Source organism: Venturia canescens, chromosome 5 (assembly GCF_019457755.1).
Source record: "Venturia canescens isolate UGA chromosome 5, ASM1945775v1, whole genome shotgun sequence".
Taxonomy (NCBI): domain Eukaryota; kingdom Metazoa; phylum Arthropoda; class Insecta; order Hymenoptera; family Ichneumonidae; genus Venturia; species Venturia canescens.
In genome coordinates, this window is record NC_057425.1 from 4,791,720 (window position 1) to 4,815,032 (window position 23,313).

The 23,313-nt window shown below is 43.3% G+C and overlaps 1 protein-coding gene and 1 long non-coding RNA gene across 6 annotated transcripts; one reads left to right on the forward strand and one right to left on the reverse strand.

Moving 5' to 3' along the window:
* The first annotated feature begins 2,814 nt into the window (after nucleotides 1–2,814).
* Nucleotides 2,815–9,899, forward strand: LOC122411010 (uncharacterized). Of its 5 annotated transcripts, none has more exons than XR_006261053.1 (7): nucleotides 2,815–3,351; nucleotides 3,980–4,160; nucleotides 4,281–6,133; nucleotides 6,249–6,515; nucleotides 6,809–7,093; nucleotides 7,190–7,433; nucleotides 7,572–9,899. It is a non-coding gene; the product is annotated as an uncharacterized lncRNA (long non-coding RNA). The 5 variants fall into 5 exon arrangements; XR_006261051.1 differs by lacking the exon at nucleotides 6,249–6,515 and having other exon boundaries at nucleotides 4,281–5,819; nucleotides 5,966–6,133; XR_006261052.1 differs by lacking the exon at nucleotides 6,249–6,515 and having other exon boundaries at nucleotides 4,281–5,734; nucleotides 5,966–6,133.
* An 843-nt stretch (nucleotides 9,900–10,742) lies between these two features.
* Nucleotides 10,743–16,955, reverse strand: LOC122411009 (innexin inx7-like). Its single transcript, XM_043419524.1, has 6 exons — nucleotides 16,672–16,955; nucleotides 16,007–16,097; nucleotides 15,843–15,915; nucleotides 15,233–15,410; nucleotides 14,633–15,161; nucleotides 10,743–14,091 (listed from the first exon to the last, which is right to left on the reverse strand). Exons 1-6 carry the CDS (start codon nucleotides 16,757–16,759, stop codon nucleotides 13,812–13,814), a joined length of 1,239 nt encoding a protein of 412 aa, XP_043275459.1. The 5' UTR covers nucleotides 16,760–16,955; the 3' UTR covers nucleotides 10,743–13,811.
* Between the last annotated feature and the right edge of the window lie 6,358 nt (nucleotides 16,956–23,313).

Sequence of the window (23,313 nt, forward strand, 5' to 3'; positions counted from 1 at the left end):
ATCGACGAAACGGCCGTCGACGTCGATTTCGCTGCTCTCCATTTCACTTTTCTCATATATACTAATTCATTGAAACCCTCATTTTTTCATTACAGCACGACGTGACGATGAACGAAAATTGACAGATGGAAGACCATTTTCAGGACAAAATCAATCGTCTCCTAACGAAACATTATCCCATTATTCTTATACCATTTATAGTTATTATTGAAACAATTAGAAATATTATTCGACCTTTAACTTTATCTATTCGTTTAACTGCTAATATAATTGCAGGACATTTACTTTTAACTCTATTAAGTGAAAATGCTAACTCAATTTTTTTAATTACCTTAATTGTAATTTTTATTCAACTTATCTTATTAATTTTAGAATTTAGTGTTTCTATTACTCAATCTTATGTTTTTACAATTTTAAGAACTTTATATACAAAGGAAACTAATTATGATTAAAATAAATTTTTATAAAAAAAATATTCATAATCACCCATTTCACATAGTAACGAAACAGCCAACCACGTAAATCGCTCTTCAATTTCAATTTATTCTGAAAAACATTTCACTGAAACCCTCCATATTTTTCAGATTGGCACGAAAAATAACTCATGCAATGTCCGAAGATGATGAAATGGCTGTTCCAATTCGATGAACGATGAGGGAGAAAAAGTGACGGACAAGAGCACCCTTTTCGTCGAGAAAATGCGTTTTTTTCAATGGACGAAAGTTGCACACTCTTTTGACGAGTTACGCCAATGGACGAAGCCGCGAATCAAATTTATCGGTCACGTTGCATCGGGGATAGCTGGGCGTGTCTTATATATATTGAAATATTCATGAACCCATGCACGCTGCTGCTGCTGCATCGAAATGCAGGGAGTAGCCGAAACAACGAATGTGGAAATGCGAGGGAAAAACGTACTTTCGTTCAAGGAAGAATTCGAATCTCTCGCGGCATGATGTAACGTTGCTCTGCAAACTCGCTCTCTCGTTACGTAAATATTTCGATACTTTGAGCTAACTTTTTACGAGTCACAGTTCAATTATCAACGAATTGGGACACTGCGAATGGAACTTGACATTTCGAAACTTTTCGTAAGAACCCTCGAGCACGAGACTTTGCATCATTTTTTTCCCGCTTCAGTGTCAAATCCCAGAAGATTTTTTATCAGTATTTCAAAATATTTTCATTTCTCTTCGCAGAATTTTGACGCCAAGTTCTCAACAGATAAAAACGAATTAATTATTCGAGGTCGAGCTCTGTCGTCGAGGATTATTTTACTCGGAAAATTCTTATTAGCAGACAGCTTCGCCTCACGTTTTCAATACTCGTATGCACTGCTAAATAATTATCATATTTATTACTATTCCTATCACGATTACGCCAATGAGAGTTTGGAAAAACGCACTCGACTGAATTTGCATGCTACACTCGTTGAGTGCCGATTGCGTCAGGCAGTATGTCAAGAGACATGAAAAATCGGGGCGAGATTATGGCGGTATGTTAATTCAAATATCTAACATGAATCGTCGAGCGAAGAAGCCCTCGCTTTTTGTTTTCGCGATCCCGATATCGACATGAGCTTTTTCAAACTTTGAATTTGTCCGAAGAAATCACAGAAATACTGAGCGAGTTGTCAAAATTTCCTCGTGCATCGTCACACATTCGAAAAAATCGATTTGCTATTACGAAAACAGAATTCCGGCGATCCAACTATTAGTTTTCCTGGAAAAATGATTTTTCGCGAAATCAAGTTGAAAAATCGTCCACAAATGAATGCTTTTATGAAAAAAAATATTGCATCGAATTGCTCGCGGATGGTTTCCCCGAAGAAATGTTGTTCACAGCTGTTCTGGCCTCTTTCGATACTCGTATTATCGATACCAAGAATTGCGAGAAATATCAACTTCCATTGCGCAAAGATACCGTTCGACAACTAAATTACACCTCAACATTCAATTGACCGTCGAGTACAAGAAATCGCTGGATAGGCAAACTCTCGTGCAATTCCTGTTTCTATACGCACATTCAAGGTTTACGACTCACTTGGTAATTCCAAATATGTACACGAAGTTGTTGCACACGAGAAAAGAGCGTTTTAATCTCTCGATGACTCCGATCGATGACTCGCTTCATTCACAAATATGTAAAATGAATCGATCAGTTCAAGGAACGAGTGATTCGACGGATTCCTTAAGATTCTAAGTATCGAGTCACGTCAATTACGTAAGTTTCAGTTAAGGAGTTTCGGTACAGAAGTCAAAATATTAAGATATTGATAAAATTTGGTGATAATGTTCTTCAACATCAAGTGCGAAAACACAAGTTTTTTCAAAATTTTCTTCTACTTAGTTATCGAGTAATTACGCATTAAAGCAGATTTCTTATGCCCGGAATGTATACCTATATATATGGAAACGCTATGCTTATACACGTAAACTTTAGTGATCAATTACTCGATAACTGTGTAGAAGAAAAATCTTAAAAAATTTGTATTGTCAAATTTGGCACTAAAGAATATGTTGACCAAATTTTATAAAATTCTAAACTTTTTGAAATTTGTTATGTTTTTAGCATGGTTTAGCATGGCAACATTGTATCGCCTGTACCGAAACTCCTTAAGACGTCAAATTTTTAAATTAAAACGTCGAAAAAATGAATTCCTCGAAAAGTCTCGAGTCCCGGAGCCTCGTAAAGGTCTGAATGTCGTATCAGCAGTGTCTACGCCTTTGAAAGTGCAGGGTCCGAAAGTGTGGGGAGCGGGCAAATTTACATGTGCATCTCGTCTGGTAGTCTGAGCCGTCTGAGCGAAATGGCTCGCGTGTATTGCGTAGGGTGAGGAGAGCGCGTGATCGAGCGGAGTGAGGCCAGTGATTTGGGCCGATCGAGAAAGAAGTCCATTGATGATAATTCGGCGGTCGGTTCTCGCGTTTGATGTGTTCACGGTCGAGGGAAAAAGAGCGCTACGATGGAGCGGGCAACGGCGTAGGGCTCGTGTTTTGTGCAGCAGCTTGTGAAGAGGGACCTCGCTTCGGGGTGTTTGGGGTTGCAGCTCGAAGTTTCCGAGAAGCTGAGATCCATTAATCGCAGTTGACTTTTTCATGCGCGAAGCGCGCGCGGAGTTTGCGTTTATTTGGCAGCGGCTCGAATTTCGTGTCACAAATGGGGCCATTGATAGAAACGCCGCCGCCGTCGCCGCTACGGAAACGGGCACGTTGTTAAAGGAATTGCTAACACATGCGCCCTCTACGATGGCTCTTGCTTTAGTATCGTAGATGAAAATAAAATAAGTGGCGTGTAAACTTCATCTCGACGAGCGTTGAAGACCCGCCTCGTTCCAAGCACCGAGCACACGTGCGTTCCAATCGCTTTTTCGCTTTTTACTACACACGTGCTCCGTGTCTCTCTTCAAGTCGCACGGAGACGAGTCTCCGACTCGACACATGATTTGCAGCTTTGTTTCTGCACGGCCCAGATGTTCTGCCTACCGGGTGATGCAATCTTCGCATTTTCTTTCCCTCTTTCTAGTGGCGTCAACGCCGCGGGAACAAATATTCGAACACGCACATGCTCCTCGCCCCGCGGGGCTTTCCTCCGCTACCGAACCCCTTCCAGACTCTCGCATCTTGCACTTTTCGTAAATAGCTACCAAAAAAACGCTTTGACATCCGCTTATGAGTCACTAGATACGGAGGACAAAGAATCGGGCCTATTTTTCCTGAACGATGACAGTGCAGCGTTCTGGAAGCCTGAGACTCTCGAAATATCTTCGAGTCGTGTCACGATTCGTATTATTTTGTGATTGGACACAAAAACTATCATTTAGAGCTTTTCCTCGGTGTCTTTCAGCTCGAGTGAAAGGCTCGTTGAAATCCACCGAAATTACTGTTCATCGTCCCATTTCTGGGTGACGATCAATTGATCGACACTTTTAGAGATTTTCATGGCTTTTTCTTCATATTTCGTTGAAAATATTTTTCAGGTTTTTTCAAAAGTTCCTGAAAGTCGGCAGAAAGTGGGGCAACGTTAGTCTCGATGCGATACAAACCTGATTGTACAAAAATGCTGACATTTATCGACCGAATATAAAAAAAAAACGTTTCGATACCTCCGCGGTATCTCGCTGGAGAAAAATGTCACCGAATCACCAAAAAAACAAGCAGGTTCGAAAAAAATAGTCTCGCCGAGTGACCAAAAATTCAATGAAAAAGAGAGAAAATTAACAGCTTCCGAAAGCTGCTTTTTCACTAATTTTCTCAATCTCATTTTAATATTGATTTCAGGAATTCGAATGTGTTTTTGAGCCGATTGAAATCTCATTGAAACACGAGGAAAGTGAGGGCGATCGTGTCCGGCTACCGAATCAACGGTTGCCTGTCCAGAGGCCTCGCTCGACCTTTCGTGGGAAAATTTCTACAAGTTTGACTCCGACGAAGATCCATCGAATCGCAGCAATCACTTCAGTCGTCCGTTCGGACCCGCGAGCGCACGGAATAAAAATCACTTGGGCGAATGAAAAAACGACACTGGCCAAAAGTGCAAAGTCGCGGTCGGACCAATGAAATAATGATACTCGCATATTGAATCAATAAAAGGAGTCGAGTGGTCAGCCTCCGCACGGGCCTCGCATCTACGAGAACTACCGAGGCAATCGTGCTCTCTCCGACATTAGCATATTACGAATGCAAATCTTCCAACGTCTATTTATACATTAATGTACATAACGAGAGCCGTGAGCTCTCGGTGAAGGTGTACTCATTTGCATAGCCCGATCTCGTCGCCCCCTCGACCCGGACGCCTCCACTCTCTTGACGTTTTTGTCGCCACGAGATATAATACACCGTTTGACGTCGACGTCATCACCAGTACTTGCTCTCCTCGATTCCACGTTATTTATACGCTGCAAGGATTCGCGGTTCGATCCTTTACACGAATCCTCTTGCTCCTCCTCGAGCTTAAAACACTTTGGAGCGAGTTTTTGCAACGATCGATTGTCCAGAGTTTTACGGTCACCGAGTTTCTTAATGATCACCAAGTTTTTTCAATTCGATGCAAAAAATGCTCGTGCGAATTGACTTTTTCCAGAGCAGCAGTATGAGATATGAGACAATGAAAGTCGAAATGAGAAAACACTAATCGAAGTGTCCATTTCGTTAACCTCGATTTTAACGCTTTCTAGATATTTCTCCGATTCTAATTCGTTGACGTCAGTGCATGGATCTCGGCCTCGGGCACTTTGAAACTAATAGCAACGGATCTGGACGAAAAACATAAACCGAAAAGTTCTCTAAATTCCTGCAATTTTTGTCAATCATCGAGTAAATTTTATTTCTTTCAGTATTCAAGTAATTTCGATTAATTTTGAAAGCTTTCATTACAATTATGTTAGAAAATAGTCAGAATTTTCGGGAAAATACGAACGTAAAGTTTCTTTAACTTTTCGGGAGGTCGGAAGCCCGCATTCGATTGAAAAAAATGCTTCGAAGATAGTAAACGATAGAAAATTTCGTTCTATAACATTTTAAGGGTTTGCCTCCAAAATATGAGTGAAACCTGAACAAAAAATGCACGGATCCAAAGTCTATACGAACGAGCGAATCAATCGACGTAAAATACTTTGGAACTGGCAGTGCTTAAGTGCTTCAACTGAAGCACAACTTCCTAGAGGCATGGACAGTCCTCTACGAGTACAATTAGCGTAATTAGGCCACGTTCTCGGTGCAACAAAGGGTGACTTGTGCGTCTTTCAGTGAGCCGTGGGCACAGGCTCGGAATGATTTTATTTAACGTTAACAAATCAGTGATTACGTGTGGTTAGATAAGTACGTAGATTTTTAAATGGGATTTAAACTGGGAATAGAATTGACGAGGGAGATTCGAGTCGAGTTTGAGAGCTTTTGATTCGATCGAGAATTCTCATGGTCCATTTTGCAGTCGGTGCCACGACTAATTTTGTTTTAATTTTCAGACAGATGGCTCTCGGAGATGAATCGAAAAATATGGAGAAAAACGAAGCTGATGGGCACCGGGAATTGCGAGTGGAAGCAATCCCGCAAATTGATTGATCGGAAAAAATGACTACGATTTTCCTCGTTGAAAGACTTTCAATCAACATTCGAGGGAACTCGGCATTGGAGTAATTATTTTATTCAATTAATGCTCCTCGTAACGGTTACATAACAGGATAAGAGCCACACGAGCGTGGAATTTACTGGGAAAGAGATACGGATAAACGAGCTCCCCTTTTATAGATATTTTTGTGAATATTCACTGACCACTCTACGGACCGAGCGTGGGTTCATGGCCGTTAAAGTGATTATCTCGAAGCAGCAGATAAAAAACGGAAAAAAACGAGGATCGAAATGAACGGTCGCGATGCACAGAATCTTGGAATGGATTATAGATTAGCGTCTGATGAACTGATTGATGGCTTTTCATTTTGCATCGTAATCTCCTAGAATCTTCCAAGATTTACCACTCCCACGCTGTTTACGGAATGGAAAAATGACCTTCAGGAGGTTGCACTTATAAATAGCGCACTTATCGCCTTCTTATCTTCCTCGTTCGATAAAATTCTCCAGAATAACCAAGCTGATGGTGAAGAGGGAAATTGAGAAAATTTGGAAAACTTCAAACTCTTTTTGTTGCCTCGCGAATCTTCCAATTTTTCCAACGAACATTCCGCTCCGAATTCACTGATCGAGTCGTCGATGATTCTTATAATTTGATAACGTTTCTCCTCAATTCGTGTCTCTTTTTCCACCTTCGATGCCCCGGAAAGTCTCCAATTTGATAACCGCCTTTTTTGCAGGACTCGCGGATCAACGGAGCACCAGTTTCATTATTTTTCATCTCGCTGCTCACCGCAGCTCTCGATTAAGAGTCTCGAGAAATTCGAGTCGAGATATCTCACGACACCATGGTTGACCACCCCTGCGGGTCAATCGTGTCAATTGTGATGAATGTTGGAGTCACGCATCCGCGCTCATCTGACTCCTCGTCGCTGGGATGCTTGGCCAGATACACGAGAAGAATAATCCCAATTTCGCTTCGTCATTGCGCCTCTGTTACAACAATTGATACGTGCATAGTCCTCGTGAGTTCACTTTTACGTTGGAACATTATTGGAACAATTTTATCGGCTTATCAACCAAATTTTTATCCTATTTTTCATTTTTTTTCTATTTTCCAGGCTTTTCGTTCCTTCGAAGCAACTGTTTCTCTTGAAATTTTATGGAAGATTCGCTTCTGCTGCACCAAAACGATGATTGAGAATGCATTTCGTTGATTACAGCTCCAACGATGATTGTTCGCCGAGAAAATGTTTCGCCCACGCATTTAGAGGCTCGTAGGGTTAAAAATACTCGGAGCTGTGACAGAAAAAGTCTGGAAAGCCGAGAGACAATTCTCACACGCACCATTTTATTTTGGCTCACGTGAGTGTGAATAACAAACGTTCCAAAGTGACTCCAGAGTGAAGAACGTTTAACGTTTGATATCCGTGACGAAATGAATTCTCTTATTTTCTATTTTTATTTCTTCTTCGCTATTAATAAATGGTACTCCGTGAATAGATAAACGGGAAGAGCTAGTCAAAGTGGCGACTGACGATGCACAAAGAGATTGAAAAAACGTCCTGCTTGCTTCCACCGCGGAGATAGGCCGAAGCAGCGAAAGATAAACACGTGCGGCGACTATAATTTTTAGTAAAATAACCATTTCCATTATTTTTCGACCTCGTTCCCCAACCGTTGGAAAGGCTTTCTCTCCAAAACGTATATTGGAAATAAACTTCGTCACATAACTCTCGGGAAACGGCTTGAATCCATCCTTCCGTCAGACTCGCTCTCCAACTAATTATTCAAATTGACAATTATTATTCATTTCAAGAAAGCTGCTCTGACGCTCGAATCAAAAGTATTTTTCAACGTTGGAAAGTGCATCGGAGAGAAAAAAAAAACATCCGTAATCTGATCAGGAGGGAACGACAATTTATTCCGAGGCTCCACTCGATTTCTTCTTCGCGCTCACAATCATTTTTATTCATTACTGATTTACATTGACCAGAATTTTCTCGTAGCTCGTCGATCTGGGAAGAGAAATGAAGAGAAAAATGGGCGAAATCTCCTTGGGATAAAACGACATTTGAATTCGAAATTGAAATCAAAATTTTATTCAAATTTGCCTTTACTGACACTTTTTCTTTTGTTCAGGCAACGAAACTGTGCATCCTGCAACAAAGGTTTTCTATCCTGAAGCAAACTTCTTCGTCGATTGAAGACTTGAACAAAGAATTTCAAGATTTTAGGAAAATATTTCAAAGTTTCATTGGAATATTCTCATCCATGCGGTTGCTTTACGTTGAGAGAATTGATAAGACGTCGACGTTCAAAGATACCGAGGAAAGGATCTGAGCGCTGGGCGCCTACTCGACGTGAAAGGTGTACGTGAATTTTCGAAGAGTCTGCTCGATTTATTTTGCGTGGTGAAAGTCACGTACGATATTTTGTGGAGTCAAAATTTTCGGTCAACGATCTGAAGCATTTGGGGGAACATCGTCTGGTGAGCGAGCTCTCTCCGATGGTTAACGATCCCAGGAAAACCGAAAATCCCGCACCCTCGTATACAGTTGCCAGACCTTTTCGTTTACACGCCGGGAAAACTCGGCTCTTGGGTGATCACTCATGAAGGGTCGCCTCGACAGCTGCTTTCCAGACGTTTCTTTCTAGTTTACTCAAGTTTTTATTGTCACTCGCCTCTTCCTACGAGAGCTACGTGCGATGTATCGCGTCTCAAAAGCCTCGCGTTTAACACTTTGCCAGATTATTTTTCTAATTTTATCAAAGAGTATTTCAACCTGAAAATAATGAGGAAGAGCCACGTCATTATCGAAAATATCGACAGAGTTAAGGTCTCATGATAATTTCATCACCCATTTAGGATCTGCAACCAAAAACATTTTGTTGAAATGTCGAAAAAACTTTTGCAGCCACGAGTTCTATGAGTTTGAAGTTTCGTTACATTTCTATTGTTCCCAAGCAAAGTGTCAACTTCGAGGAGCATTTCGTCGATAAAATGAAACTATTTTTGTTAATATTTTTCGATAAATCTTTGCACGATCGTTTTATTTTTTTAATTCATGTCAATTAACATTAAAATTTAACCTCATCGATAACGGCACCGATGAAAAGAGGGATTCAGAAGCAAATTTTGAATATTTCTTGACAGCTCAATTGAGCTACCCTGTAATAAAATGTGGTCTAATTACCAGTCGACTGTCTTGATCAATGTCACTGAATTTTCGATGTGACAAATTTCAAATGTTCACAAAGAAGTTTAGTCGATGGGAAATTCGTGAAAAAATTCACTAGATAATTTTTCGGTTGAATGCTAAAATTAATCGGCTCGCTCCCTCGAAATGTTCGGAAGTGAATAAATCGTGTTGGAAATTGATTCGAAACGCCCGTCCGAGATTGGGCCTCGTGGGCACGGATCGCGAACCGCTGAATCACGTGGAACGGGGAAAAAAATTGCAGCTGTCAGAGTGAGCGTGGTGTATACGCTCGTGCAAGTGCATTTATATACGTGTAATTATTATGGTCAACATGAAAGACTCGGTTCGTCGCCACGCTTCCACTTAAATCTGGGAAAAACGGAACGAGGACGTAATTAAATCGGCTTCGGAGTGCGAGAGCGAGCGATCGACGAATGAGCTTCGACAAGGAGTGGGGCCGATAATTACTTCTGCGATGAGTACATTAGTTTGTAAAAGTCGTTAATTGACTGGAGTGAAGGGAAACAACTTACCACTGCTACTTCAACATTAGTGCTAATCGGAAAAAAATTGTTACGCGTTATCGCTTCTATTGTAATTGACGAATGTGCACCGCTGACTGTTCCCCGTACTCACTTCACTCTCGTCGGTTTCGTTTCGCCGTTTTAGCCCGGTGAAAAACTCGATTTTATTGAGCTGTCAATTGGTCAATTAATTAACTTCGTTCCCTCACGTTCGATCTCGCATTTACACGAGTTTTTACAGAATAAAAAAACTTTTTGTTTTATGGCTTCATTGGCTTCTGTCAAACTCACTTTTGGACGCGAATGTCCTTAGAATTTCGGCGACGAATCACTCGAATATTGAAAACAACAAATTTTTGCTCGTTTTCAGGAAAGCAAGAAAAAACTGAAGAATCGACAGCATTTTAATTGCTCTCGTGATGAAAGTCATTCCAGTCGTTTCGAGCCACACTTCGAGGCAAGCCGAGTGTGAGAGCCACTGTCGCTGTGGAGCCACGTGCCTACGACTGTCCCAGCTTAGGGTTTTCGGACCCACAAAACATTTGTTTTGAGAAAAATACGAATGCACGTGTTTTGAAGTTTTGAAAAGAAACGAAAATTTTTGTGCCTCGAAGAGCCAACGCGACATTTCCAGTTGGCCTTTTATCCACAATAATTCGTCAGACTGTGAAGCTAAAGGTGAAATAAAATTTCTACACTTATTGTGGTTTCACTCACTCGCATTTAGTCAGCTATGTAAACACTGAGTTTCACGAGGCGTATGAGCCTCTGAATATTGACGAGCCGAAATGTGTCTCATAGAAACCACGCAAACGTTGCTTCGATCGAGACGCAAATGAGTCGCTCGAGATCGATTTATTTCTAGGATTTCTCGATATTTCGGTGGAACTCGAAAATAGCTGTGACATGAAAATTTTTTATTGAAAAAATCTATTAGTCATCGTTAAAATGTTTCGTTTAATTCATTAATTCAATAAATATCGATAATCGATGAAGGATCGATTGCATTTCGACAGTTTTTTTTCGTTCTTTTTCATTATTTTTTTATAAGAAAACTATTAAAGTCGGTAAATTTTGAGTTAAAAATCGACTCGTCGACACTCGTGTAAAAAAGATCGAAGATCGAACTGTCGGCACTGCAAAAAATCGTCGACGATTCCGGCCGAAAAAATCGATAAAAACCAAATGGCTTTTTTCGGCCACGAGGATCCTGGGGAGAATCGAAAGAAGGCAGCAGCGACTTGTTTCGTCGCGGTAGGACGGAACATTGAGGATTCAAAGTGTGTGCGCCTCGTCGCGTCGAGGCACGAGCGTCGCTCCGTACGTACCTGTTGCACCGAATTCTTCTTCGACACACGAAAAATTCCGGCGTCGTGACTCCGATCGTGTTTAAAAGTATTCCGGGTGTGGCTCAATAGCAGGAAATAGGAGTCGATTTCTCGCTCGACCATTGTTCAAAATAAACGTTTTTTTTCAGGTGACAAAACGTCGGTTACCAGCACGGAAATTCGCCCTACTTGGGGGGCCTCAGTCGATTTGCTTCTCCTCGAAAAATGTCGTTCGATGCGTCCATCTATTCGAACTCGAATAGAAAAAGTCAAAAACAAGCGAAAATTATCACGGAACGGTTCTCCTGAAATTTCGCAACCTTCTGCCTCGATTTTTGCTCTCTTGAAAAAGAACTCGGCGCCGATGCCGAAGAGACTCGCTCGAACATTCGCTCGTCACGGAAACTCTCGTCCAGCGGAGCAAAAAAGCGCTTAAAATCCCAACACTTCGGGAGAGCCGGTGCAGCATTCCGCATGCAAGCCCGCTCAATTCGCGGTCTGGATCGAAAGACCCACGCGGACAATGATTCGCCCGAGGCCTCGATGATAGCAAGAGCGAGAAAAAAGTAGAGAAAAAAACGTCGCGTGACGTAGCGCGTTCGGTCTTTCGAGAGTGACGCGGACGCGAGGTCGCCGGAGATTTTTATCACAGGAAACATGAGTCTTTATGCAAGATTCACACTCGCGCAGTCACTTCGTTTATTTCCAGAGGTTCTTCAATAGAAAATATAATAAGAATTGCATAAATATAAAGTAACGAATAAATGAGTTTAAGGGCAAGGCGAACATTCGGTTTCGCAAAAGATTCTGCTTAAGGGCCTACTTTTTGGGGCTTTTTCGGGATGGTTTTGCGGCGAGGAAAATAAACATAGACTTTTTAAATTCGAAGGGTTTATTTATCGGTATTTCAACTCTATGACAGAATTTTCTAGCTCTGATATCCCGGGGAAGTTCGGTGTTGCGCTACAAAGATCAAAAACGAAAGAGCCTTTTGATTTATAGTGCCGTGCGGCCATCGCTGGAACTAAAATCGTGCAGGAATATTAATAATCGAAGAGCTATCGGGCTTTGAAACGCAAAATTTCGGTTTGAAGTTGAAACTTTGTCGAAATTTTGTCTTTTTCAAAGTGCGAAAATCCTTCAATTTTTTATGTTTACTTTACGAATAAAAACGCTCTTTGGTTTTTCCATCCAAGACAAACGAATGCCCCGGAATTGCGGAGAAACACGAGGGTTCCCATGGAGCAGTTTTGCATCAATTCTACGCGAGATATGAGAGTTCGAAAATTTGAAGATAAATTTGAAATACCAATAACCGAACCCTTCAAATTTCAAAAGTTTATCTTCTTTTTACTCGCCGCAAAAATTCGAGAAAAAACCCAAAAAATGCGGCTCCCGCGCGGAGTAACTCCCTTAACTCGTAAACCTACATTTATCTCCGGGCTGCACGATTAGCCACAAATTAACAGTGATGTTGCTCTATCATTGGCTCTAAACGTATGCAAATCGCAGTAAACTGTGCGAAGCCGGCTCAATCGTGTAAATTCCATTTGCATATTTGCATACATCGATTAGGACCTTCAAACCGAACAGGTTTCGCACAGACTGCCTTCGCGGCGAGACGGGTTTCGTGTTTAGGCCAATGGGGAAGGAGGCTGAGGTCCAATTAACGCGTTTGACGAGCATGCCAAACTCCCGAAAATTTGTGAGCCTCGTCGCGATTCGCATGGCTCTAAATGGTCGGGGCGGCGAGCGGGTTTTGGTCGAATCGAGTCGCGGAGAACCGATTTTTATTAACTGGGATTTTGTTGGGAAGGCAGGTTGGAATGTTGACGAATAAAATAGCTGGAAATTGGTCCATCCGAGGCGTTAGGAGCTCGAGATTTCGTGGGTTTTGTCTACGAGCACGGTTAAAGTCTCGCGATTCCCTCGTCCCGTTACAATGACGTCACGGCTCGGCGACACCGACGAGAGGATGAACAGTGAAAAAGGCCAGCTGTTGAAACGCAGCAGAAAAGGAAAGTGCGATTCGACGGATATCACGAGGACGCGCGCGACTCGCGCGTGAAACCGGCGTTTGTGGCGGAAGAACGTGGATATTTATTTACGAGCTAATCGCCGCGCGAGTTTTTCTCGAGGATAATAGCCGAGCGGAGGAACATTTATTGGTGCGAATAATAGTAGCGGCGAGAGGTAACTCGGTTGAAAATTTATCACAGGAAACGCGCGTTCTTACGCAAGACGAAAGGCCACGGAGCTCGCTCCTCTTACGCGCGGCTTTTAATCAAGACCGTCGCTATAGCTGCGCGCGTCGATTACCGCGAGTTACTCACATGCCGCGAGTGACCCGCGCCCGACTTCCGGTCCCTGGCTCGCACGGGGAAACGCGCAGCCCGGGCGTGCTCTCATCCAGTGACTAATTGAACGATTGTTTCTGAAAATACGTCACGCCTCCCGAGCAATCGTCACTCCGACATTCGTGTCAATGAACAATCGAAAACGCTCTCACTTGCCTCGATTCTCTCGAGAGCCGTAAAGCGAAAGAAAAATCTCAACCGCGCGTACGTTATTATCGCGAATAACGTTCCGTGAACGTCCAAGGAAATGGTCGGACGACGAGCCGTCCCCGAGCCGAACGGTCCAACACTCTCGCGACCTCCCATCGAACCTCCTCGTCGTCCTACTTCTTTATACGACGTCTTTCGACGTCACTGTTCTCTGCTTCAATGGCTCCTCCTCCGTAACGCTGCCAAAAGTCCTCCGGAAACGAGCCGCCCGACGATCCTCCATGTCGTGGCCCAACTGCTCCAGCAAATCCTTGAACGCGTAATTGTCAAGATTCTTTGCTATGTAGTACAGGAACAACCAGTCGCCGAAATAGTACTCGTTCGTTACTCGCAACACGCTCCAGGGATTGTACTTGCCGGGGCAAGCCATCGAAAATACGAGCTTGTTGAAAGCTTTGCTCCTGAAACCACGAAAACGTCGATCTTTACACTGGGAAAAAAAAGGCTTTTTCAACAACGAAATGTGGCATTACGGGGTGCCAATGAAATATGCGATCATTAAAGAGTTTCAGATCAAACTGAGGATTCATTCTCTCCGAAAACATTGCTTTTAAAAGAAGAAAGCTCCTCCATTAAGATCGATTGTTATTGAATCAACAATTTATAATTCAAATTATAAATCCTAAATTATAAAAATGAATTCTGAATTGAAATTATTGGGTGAGATACGAGAATACAGGCAAAGGCTGGTCCTTTGAGAAGATCGAAAATTTGGTGCACTTTTTTCAATGAAAAAATCAGTAGAAAGGACGAATTGGATGAGAAAAATGAATTCTTTGGCGGAACTGAAAGTTTTGCGTTTTCTTTAAAACTGCATTTGGATTCAGGTCTTTAAAACTTAGCGATGACTTTCCTGGGTTTGGATACTTTCGTATTTAATCGGTGGAAGCTCGAATGTCATGGTGCATTCGATTCGAGAACGGTTTCGAAGTTGGGACGAACCTCGCGTGAAGGAGCATCGTGAGAATTCTCCAAACGAGGCCAAGGCCCGTGACGATGGCGAGGATGATGAACCAGAACCAGAGGAAAGTGTAGATCTTCTCGTTGACGATGTTGAGCGCCATGACGCAGAGGGCGTCGTGTTTTTGTATGGTGCCCGAAGGGCCGTACTTGTGGAAGGTGCATTTGGTGACTTTTGGGAAAACGATATCCAGGGGATTCATAGCTTCGCCGAAGTCGGCCTGGGCGACGCTTTCGCCGAGGCCGAGGAAGGCGCCGCCGAGGAAGAGGTCGGTCACGTAAATTTGTCCGAGGACGTTTACGAAGTTGAGAACTTCGCAGAGGCTGAGGTAGTACGCCCACGGACGGTTCGCGTGGAGCCGGTTGATGAACGCGATTCTGATCTGCTCCAGCTTCTCCTGGCGCTCGGAGCGCGTCGGTACCGCCTTGCCACCTTCCATCTCGACCTTCTCGTCGCTCAGGGATAAAGCCGCCATGTGGAGACCGGAAACGAGCATCTTCAAACGTCCGCCTTGAAAAATAGGCGAGCCTCGGATAATTCGGAACTCCGGAGCAAAGCCCTCGCCATCGCCAGCCTCTTACCTTCGTTACTGCGCCAAAGATAATGGGGAACGTAGAAGCAAATCGCTTGGAAAAAGAGGACGAAAGGGACCCACTGATAGTAAACGTGATGGACGACGGCATCCTCGTTGTTGACTGGACCGACGCCGGGATGGGGGATCGCGCCGCCCGCCAGCATCGTCACGTTCATGTGTTTCGTCTGCGACATCGATATTTAGCCTGTTTATTTAATCCTCCGTACGAGTATTTATTTCCTACTGAGAACTCTTGTGCGCGATCGATTGAAAAACTCATCGAAACGATTAATCGGCTGCGGCATCGCGCGTGCAGTCTCCTGCACAATAACACCGTCCAAGCTCCTCGATTCTGCGATTAAAAACGACGACGAGTTGTTCAAACGAACGAAACGCGATCTCGATTCCATCGCGCCTGTCACCAGAGACTCGAGCAAACTCTCGTCGAGCGTATTATAATTCAACCGCGTATTTTCGGAGGCTTCTCCGAACCGTCGAGCTTCTCGATCTGTTCGAGTGTCGCGAATCAATCAATTTGTTTCCCTGCGAGCGGGACCGGGGCGCGGGTTTCGAGAATCGCCGAGATGATCTACGCGCGACGAGACCTCGCAACTTACGACTGTGAACGTCGACGTGAAGAAGCAGAACGTGTCGATCACCGCTTCCGGTATCCCCTCGTCGCTGATGCATCTGCCAGGGCAAAGAATAAATCAAAGTTTCAATATCTCCTTTGCAATCCTGCTCGACGGAAATCAAGCAGAACATTTCACTGCCAACGTACTTTATGTGCTCGCCGACGAGCTGCTTCGTCGAGACCAAAAGCGTCGCGACGAGCAGCGCGAGAAAGGTCGCTCGGTAGTGGAGTCTGAAAACTGCAATTGCGAGTAATTATAAATCTAAAGCTCGCTCGCCTCACGACGCGGCTTATCGAAGTCAAGTGTACACAAGTTATTTCAATTAACTCGTCGAATTGGGTCGCGCCGAGACGGCAAGCCCGCTACGCAACTTTTATCTTTCACACGCTGCAGCCTTTTCAACGATTGTCAGGCTTCGAGTTGCGCTCGCAACGAGCCTTCGTCGCTCGACGGCTCCGCGCTCATTTTCTGGGGGTCGATTGAGCGATCGATCTTTCGCTGGGGAGGAGAATCGTGACGGAAAATCCGGAGGCCCCGGGAGCGGTGTGCGGAGCGTCGAGAGTGAAAACCGGAGATTCGTACAATGAAAAAATCGCTCGACGTATTTCGGATGGAAAAAGCCGAGTCATCGGTACCGAAATTTTCGTAGAAGAAAACCAGACGCGGAACAGCTCGGCCGAGCAGATTGCCGGAGCGGCTCGAGCGATAACGAATTTCCTTATCGTCGATCCGCCAGCGGAGCCTCAGAAGTATTGAAATGGAGAAGCGAATATTGATCAGCCTGCGTGCAAATATAAACGAAAGTCCGTACCTATGTTGTCGATCCTCGTCGCATCCTGCGAGACTTTGAGCTTGACGTGATCCTTGAGAACGGAAAAGGTGCCTAAAACCGTCGCCATTCGGAGTAATCAGCGATCCCGCGAGCGCAGATTTTCCCGATCCTGCAACCTCGCTCGTCACGAAACTGCCAAAAGATCTGCTCCCCCCGCGACACTCGGGAACACCGCGAATTCTTTCGCTCTCGATTATTCGGGAATGGCGCTTTCGGGCTTGGCGACAGCGCAACGCATATCGGCGTCAAAGACACTGACTGACATGGAGCCGTGGCGAAAGCCTGAAAATCTTCTGGCTCCGCGGTTCGCACCTTATCTCGTGACAGCCGTCTGTTGTTGCTCGTACAACTCCGCGTCTTCGTCGCTCTTTCTCTCTTTCTCAGATTCTATATCAAGCGGGAATTAGTCGCGCGGGACGAGCGCCTTTCCGACATTCTGGATAGATTCGTCTTGATAAGAAAATAGATAAAGCCCCGACAATCTTGGAAACAATGTTCTCACTCGTTACACAACTGTTGTTTCCCTTTAAAATTCCTATGGAATTCTCCCTCGTACGTTTCCGGAGAATAATCGTGGCTGGAACCCACTTTTCCGTGATCGTTTCTCGCCCCAATCGTTGGCCGGTTCGATCGACTCTTTCCAGGCACCGATCATTATCGGCTTTTACAGAGGTTTACTTTCCGAATTTCGATGGAGTCGAAGCCCAGAAATTCTAAGAACGAGGCTTCTCGATCGATCCAAGATAATTACAAAAAGAACGTCGGCTTATCGTGACCGAGTTTTCGCTCGGCGCTCAGAGCCTTGATTAGTTAAGCCTTAAGATCGAACAGCCAAGACGAAAATGCGTTTTGGTCGAAGTTTCATTCGAGTTTTCGCTCCCGCGTGCGCTTTCCGAGAACATTCTCGATTTTCATTCCCAATGAAAATATCAATTCTTTATGAGAATTTAAATATTTCTCGAAACCCTCGCCCGCTTCGATTCACTCGTTCCCCGAGTAGCTTCGGCGCAGGCGAGCGAGGAAATTATGAAACAAGCAGCTCGATCCGGAGACCAGAAACCGCGTGAATTATCGAACGAGTAAATATTTTTATCGCCGTGCGGTTGCGCTCTGAATAATCACAAGAATACCCCGATCACGTATCGATTTCGAATCGATGTCGAAACTCATTGATTTAATATGCGATCACAAAAATCAAGTTTAATATCAACGCTTTTATGGTACTGGTATCAGATTCGGTGTAATCGGTCAAAGCCTTGTGCCGAATCGGCGGAATCAAGGTAAATCGAAAGTTCAGCATTAAAATGACGAAACGATCCGAACGGAAATGAAAGAAATAAACAAAAAAACGCGGATGATCGAATCAGGATGTTTGCCAGTGAAGAAAAAGCTTCGAAGTTTCTCAAAATCCCTCGTTTTTCCAGTCCTCCCTATTTTCTTTTGATCCCCCGAGCCAAGCGGGCCCGGAACTGTCTTTCGATTGTTTCCGACTCGTAAAAATAACCGAAAAAATGAAATACGACGGGTCTAATCTTCGTCACGATCCAGGAAAGTTTCCGATGATTCGAGGTCGAAAATGAGGGATCGATCGAGTCGTAAATAGGCTAGAATTTGATAGAACCTTTCGTAGCCCCGTTTCGAGAGCTTAATCCCCGGCAAATGGGGCTTAACTCTCGACGCCCATTGAGCAACGATATTTTCCTCAATTCTCATTGTCATCCCGGCCGTGCTTTATCTCCCGTAGACTCGGAGATTCAACATCGCTCGTAAGACGTTTTATCGAAGATCGCATGAATCATAGAAAATAATTTTCAAAGCTTAGACAATATTCAGATAAAGGTGCGCGCTCGCTGAGCGCTGCGGATAAATAGTCAACAGCGTTTACAGCTCGTATCAAAGTCGAGTGCTATAAATTTCTACGGATCCCCCTGCCAGGCCGTTTTACTATTCAGCATTCCTCTCCGACTCCCTTCAATTCCGTCTTCCTCGTACATCGATCTGCGCTTATTCATCGACTCAACAGTTCGTTAGTCACGGACTCGTGACTAACGAACTGCAAAACTAACAAAGCAAATCTTGTGTATGGGAATTTGATGAACGAATTTTCCGCGAATGCAACGGGGAGCAGGTAAAACTGGGGAACGAAAAAATGGGAATTTTCAAAGTGCATCGATGCTGGATCCGCAAGTGCTTGATAAATTCGTGTGGATTCTTCATTTTTATCAACGCCTTTTGGGGGAATGAATCGTAGCAAAAATAGCTGCAAAACGGAAAAAATGGGATTTTTTATAGCCGTAGATCGTGCCTGAGGATTCGTATTTTAAGGGTGTCTAATCTGACTCGATTTTTACTTCCTAATTAAAGATGCAATCACTTTAAATTAATGTCAGAGTTATCAATGCGAAATTTTAAATAAATTTTCTCAACTCATCTTTTGGCGAATGAAATGATAAGCCATTAGTTAATCGGCGATTCGTCGCTGACCGAACCCGAAATTTTATCCATCCCTGGCGAAAAAAGTGCAGTTTTTCGTGTCAAAAATCGCATTAGAGAGCGCAAAGACGCTACGGGAAATGGATCAAGATAAAAGTATTAATGAAAAGACAGAAAGCTGTGACAGGAATGGGCCAAGCAAGCCAAGAAGAAACGAAATGCCGAAATAAGCAAATGTGAGGTTACACCAGTGCTCGTTACCGATTTCATTTAATCTTTAACGCAATATATCTTTATTACTAGTAAGACAATCGTCTCGAATTTTTTCCCAAACCTTTATCGTTATTGTATACGTTTTTCGTAAACTTCGCAAGAACCGTTCATTTGTTATACACGTAGAGAAAATTTCACTAAAAACTACTACGGTGCCATAGAAGTAGGCTTCTATAACGACGCTGAAGTTTCCAACGTTGGAGTCCAACGAAATGAACGAAAAAAACGTTTGTAATTCACCAATTTTTTATTTCACGAATCGTTGGTGCAGCTTGAAAAACTACGAATCGGAAATTTGGCAGGGAACAAAATAGGAGAATTACTGGAATTATTGGAGAGTTTTTTTCGATCATTTCGTTGGACTCCAACGTTGGAAACTTCAGCGTCATGCTTCTATATCGGTAATATTTATTAATTCTTACGAACATGCATAGTAATTTTTGTGAAGCGGCTCGATGAAAGTTTATGTGCGATGTCAAAATAAATACATCGGTACACGTGTATACCGGTATATTATCGTACAATCGCGAATGAAATTCTGTTATTTAGCACAGTAAATTTCTAAACACTTTGGCGTATGATCGATGCTTGTGTTCGAGCTCCTCAAGTTTTACTGTTCAACTGTAAATTTAAATTGTGAAAACAGTACTAAGTATAGAAAAACGGCATAATAATTCTACTTGACAGTTCATCATCGAGTCAACATAAATTTTACAACGTTTCCTTGGTGAACTATGTAGGAAAAAATAGCACAGTTTGAACCTTTGTCACAGCAAAATACGCGATTTAAAAATTTTCATTCAGAATTTACTTGGAAATTACAGTGTTTTTGGTAAAAACCTCCAAAATGGGCGATATAGAAGCATGGCAGCGTAGTAATTCTTACTATTTTTTTCTCTCCGTTTACGAAAAGATGAACGATTTTTTTGCACGCTCCCTGTGTATTTTTCTTCATATTTAACCCTACACCTCATGTGCCTTTTTTCATACCCTCAACCTCATGACCGGGGTTTGAACGCACCCCACTCTTTTTTTGTTTATAAATCCGGTGCTACGATGCTAAACTGACTTTATCCTACACCATTTTCTTCGTTTTTTTTATAACGAAAAGAATGATGTACGATAAAACTAATTTCAATTGAATTTATATATCAAAAAATCCATCGATAATCAGTCGATAATGTGACTTGTTAGGACGGGAGCGTAGTTTGAAGTTCGCGTGGGGTGTGCTCACACCCCAGTCATGCGTTCTAGGGTTAAAGACGTTTATCTCAATTTATCGAAATAAAAATAATCAGAATTTGATGAAATTTCGTGATAACATTCTTTGGCATCAAGTACACAAACACAATTTTTTTCAAATTTTTTTACCGCATGGTTATCGCATAATTGAGCGTTAAATCGAAGTCTTATGCGCGAGACTTATAACTGTATATATGCAAACTCTATGCGCTTATATACGCGAACTTTAGTGTTCAATTACTCGAGAGCTATATGGTAAAAGAATCTAAAAAAATGTATATTGTCTTATATATTTTGAAAGAATACATTTACCAAATTTTGTGAAATTCTTAATATTTTTAACATGCTTTAGCATGGCAACATTGTATCGTCTCGAGACTTAAAATTTACAGAGTAAAATAAAATGTGTGATGATTTTGTATTTTTTGACTCTGAGGAATGAATTTACGGTTGAGTCAGAGTTAAAAGTTGCAAAATGAGAAAAATGATTGTCGATAAAAATCGTATTTGCGGGGGGTCGAAATATCGATGGGTTCATCGATGGATCGGAGCGCATGGGAACTCATCCTTAAAGCGGTGGAGACGAAATTCGGCGTTCTCATCGAGAGCAAAAAAGACGAAGGATCGCGATGCGTCAATAGCCGCTTGAGATGGAGGGGGAAAAAACTCAAGTGTAACTATTTACTAGGCGCGTTGATCTAGCAGGTTGTGGTTAGAGAGTCGGAGGCTGAAAAATGCCCTGAGGAGAGCACAAAACGCACACGTAGTACACGTCGTGTCCCCGGGTATTTACGGTAGGGACTTTGACCGGCCGTTGCCCTCTTCAGGCAACTCCGCGTAGCGTAAGAACGCGACCGGTCTCCCGAAGCACCGCGAGAGGGATCCGGGTGGCACGGGGGGTCGTCGGAGGGGGTGGAGGAAGGAGGCGGATCGTCCGTTTCTCCTCTCTTTATTTTTCCATTTTTCTTATTCTCCTCCGTCTCCTTTGGCCGCTTCTTCTTCTCCGGCGACTCCTTTTCTATGGGAGAATCGTCGTCGTCGCTGCGTCGCGTTTTTGTACCTGTCCGAGATCACGTCTGCCGGGAGGACGAGAAGACTCGAAATGAGGAGCCAAGAGGGAGAGAGAGGCGAAGAAAAGGGAGCCGGAGAACGCGGCGGATCGGGAAGGAGAGAAAGGAACGAGCGAGGGAGAAAAAAGCGTACGAAGAAACAAGCACGTGAGAAAGATGAGAAAAGGAGAGAAAGTCCGTGGACGTGTAGACGTCGGAGCGAGGCTTGAATGACAAGAAATACGAAGAAATGTCGGGAGACGCACGCTGCGGGGGGATATCGACTTTGATTCGTTCGAACGGAATTGCGGCACCGTTTAAAATCGTAAATCTTTACCTGTCAAAAATGGGAACGATGTTTATTACGGTATTATTCTGGAGGTGTCGATACACCGACTACTTTTTTCCATTCTCACCTCTCGAGCAGGCTACGAAGAATTGAAATAGTTGTAGAATTGCTATGCGCCTCGGGGTTTGCCGATTTTTACGCCGGAAAGCTCAACCGAGGTTCACAAAACTTCTCATTTTTTTGTATTTCACTTTATTCTTCGTGGTTTCTTTATAAAATGAATTAAGTGTGGAGCTTCGGTGCCGAGAACGTCCGCTTGATCGCAGTGTTAAAAAACATGGACGCAGCTCATCGTATTTTTCATTTTATTCACTCGATATTTTTTTTCCTCACCGTAGCAGTTTGTAACTTTCTACCGATCTCGTCGATACTCACCCAATTACTGAATATTCAGTGTGCTTTCCATCCGCGTCTCAAATGACGCAGAGTTTCGATTCCCTCGCGTAAGATTACGCAACTCGAGTTATATCGCGTTTGCAGTTCCCAAACGAGCGACTCTCCGCCGACAGGATCATCAAATGCTATCGGAACGATAAAAAAAATATAAATAATCCGCTTGGAAAACACTTATATCGATCACTCTCGTCGTCCACTTTCGGGATTATTATTTAATCGCTAAATTTTCAATCACAAGCTCCGCGGAGAGGTCAAAGAACGCGAAACCTCGACGACGGCGATATCGGTTGAAATGTTTCCGATGATTACGCAACCGGTCCAAACGCTCGGAGAAATCAATTTTTTACGAGCCCCATGCAAAATGCATATCAACTCAATTAACAGGCCCGCTCGCTGCATATAATAGCTCACTAAGTATCGACTTGTTGTACCAGTTCACTTCACAATACCCTCGAGGCTCTTGTGTGTCAGAACGCCGTATTAGCTCGGAGCCTCGTATTTTATATACTCATATAATCCACGCAGCTCCACTCCCTTTGTCCGACATACCTTTCATCGGCGTGAGCAAACGTGGCAACGCAGTGTGCCCTTTTATGCTCGGCCACACACACAGCACGAGACTACCAACTTACTATTTTCCAGTCGGTTAAATTTTTGCTTTTCAGTTTTCGTCGTGGGGAGCCACGAGGTTGCGACTTTGAAATTGAATTTTCTGTTTTTATCTCCGAGTTCACTTCGAAGTCTCACAATTTCAAACTAAATGAATTTCACGCTTGTACTAAAATTCGCGAGAGTATTCAACGAAGAACAGTCAAGTTTTAAGCTCAGAAACTTCACGAAACACTTCACGAAGGTGCTCTCAATATGGGGGGAAAAAGG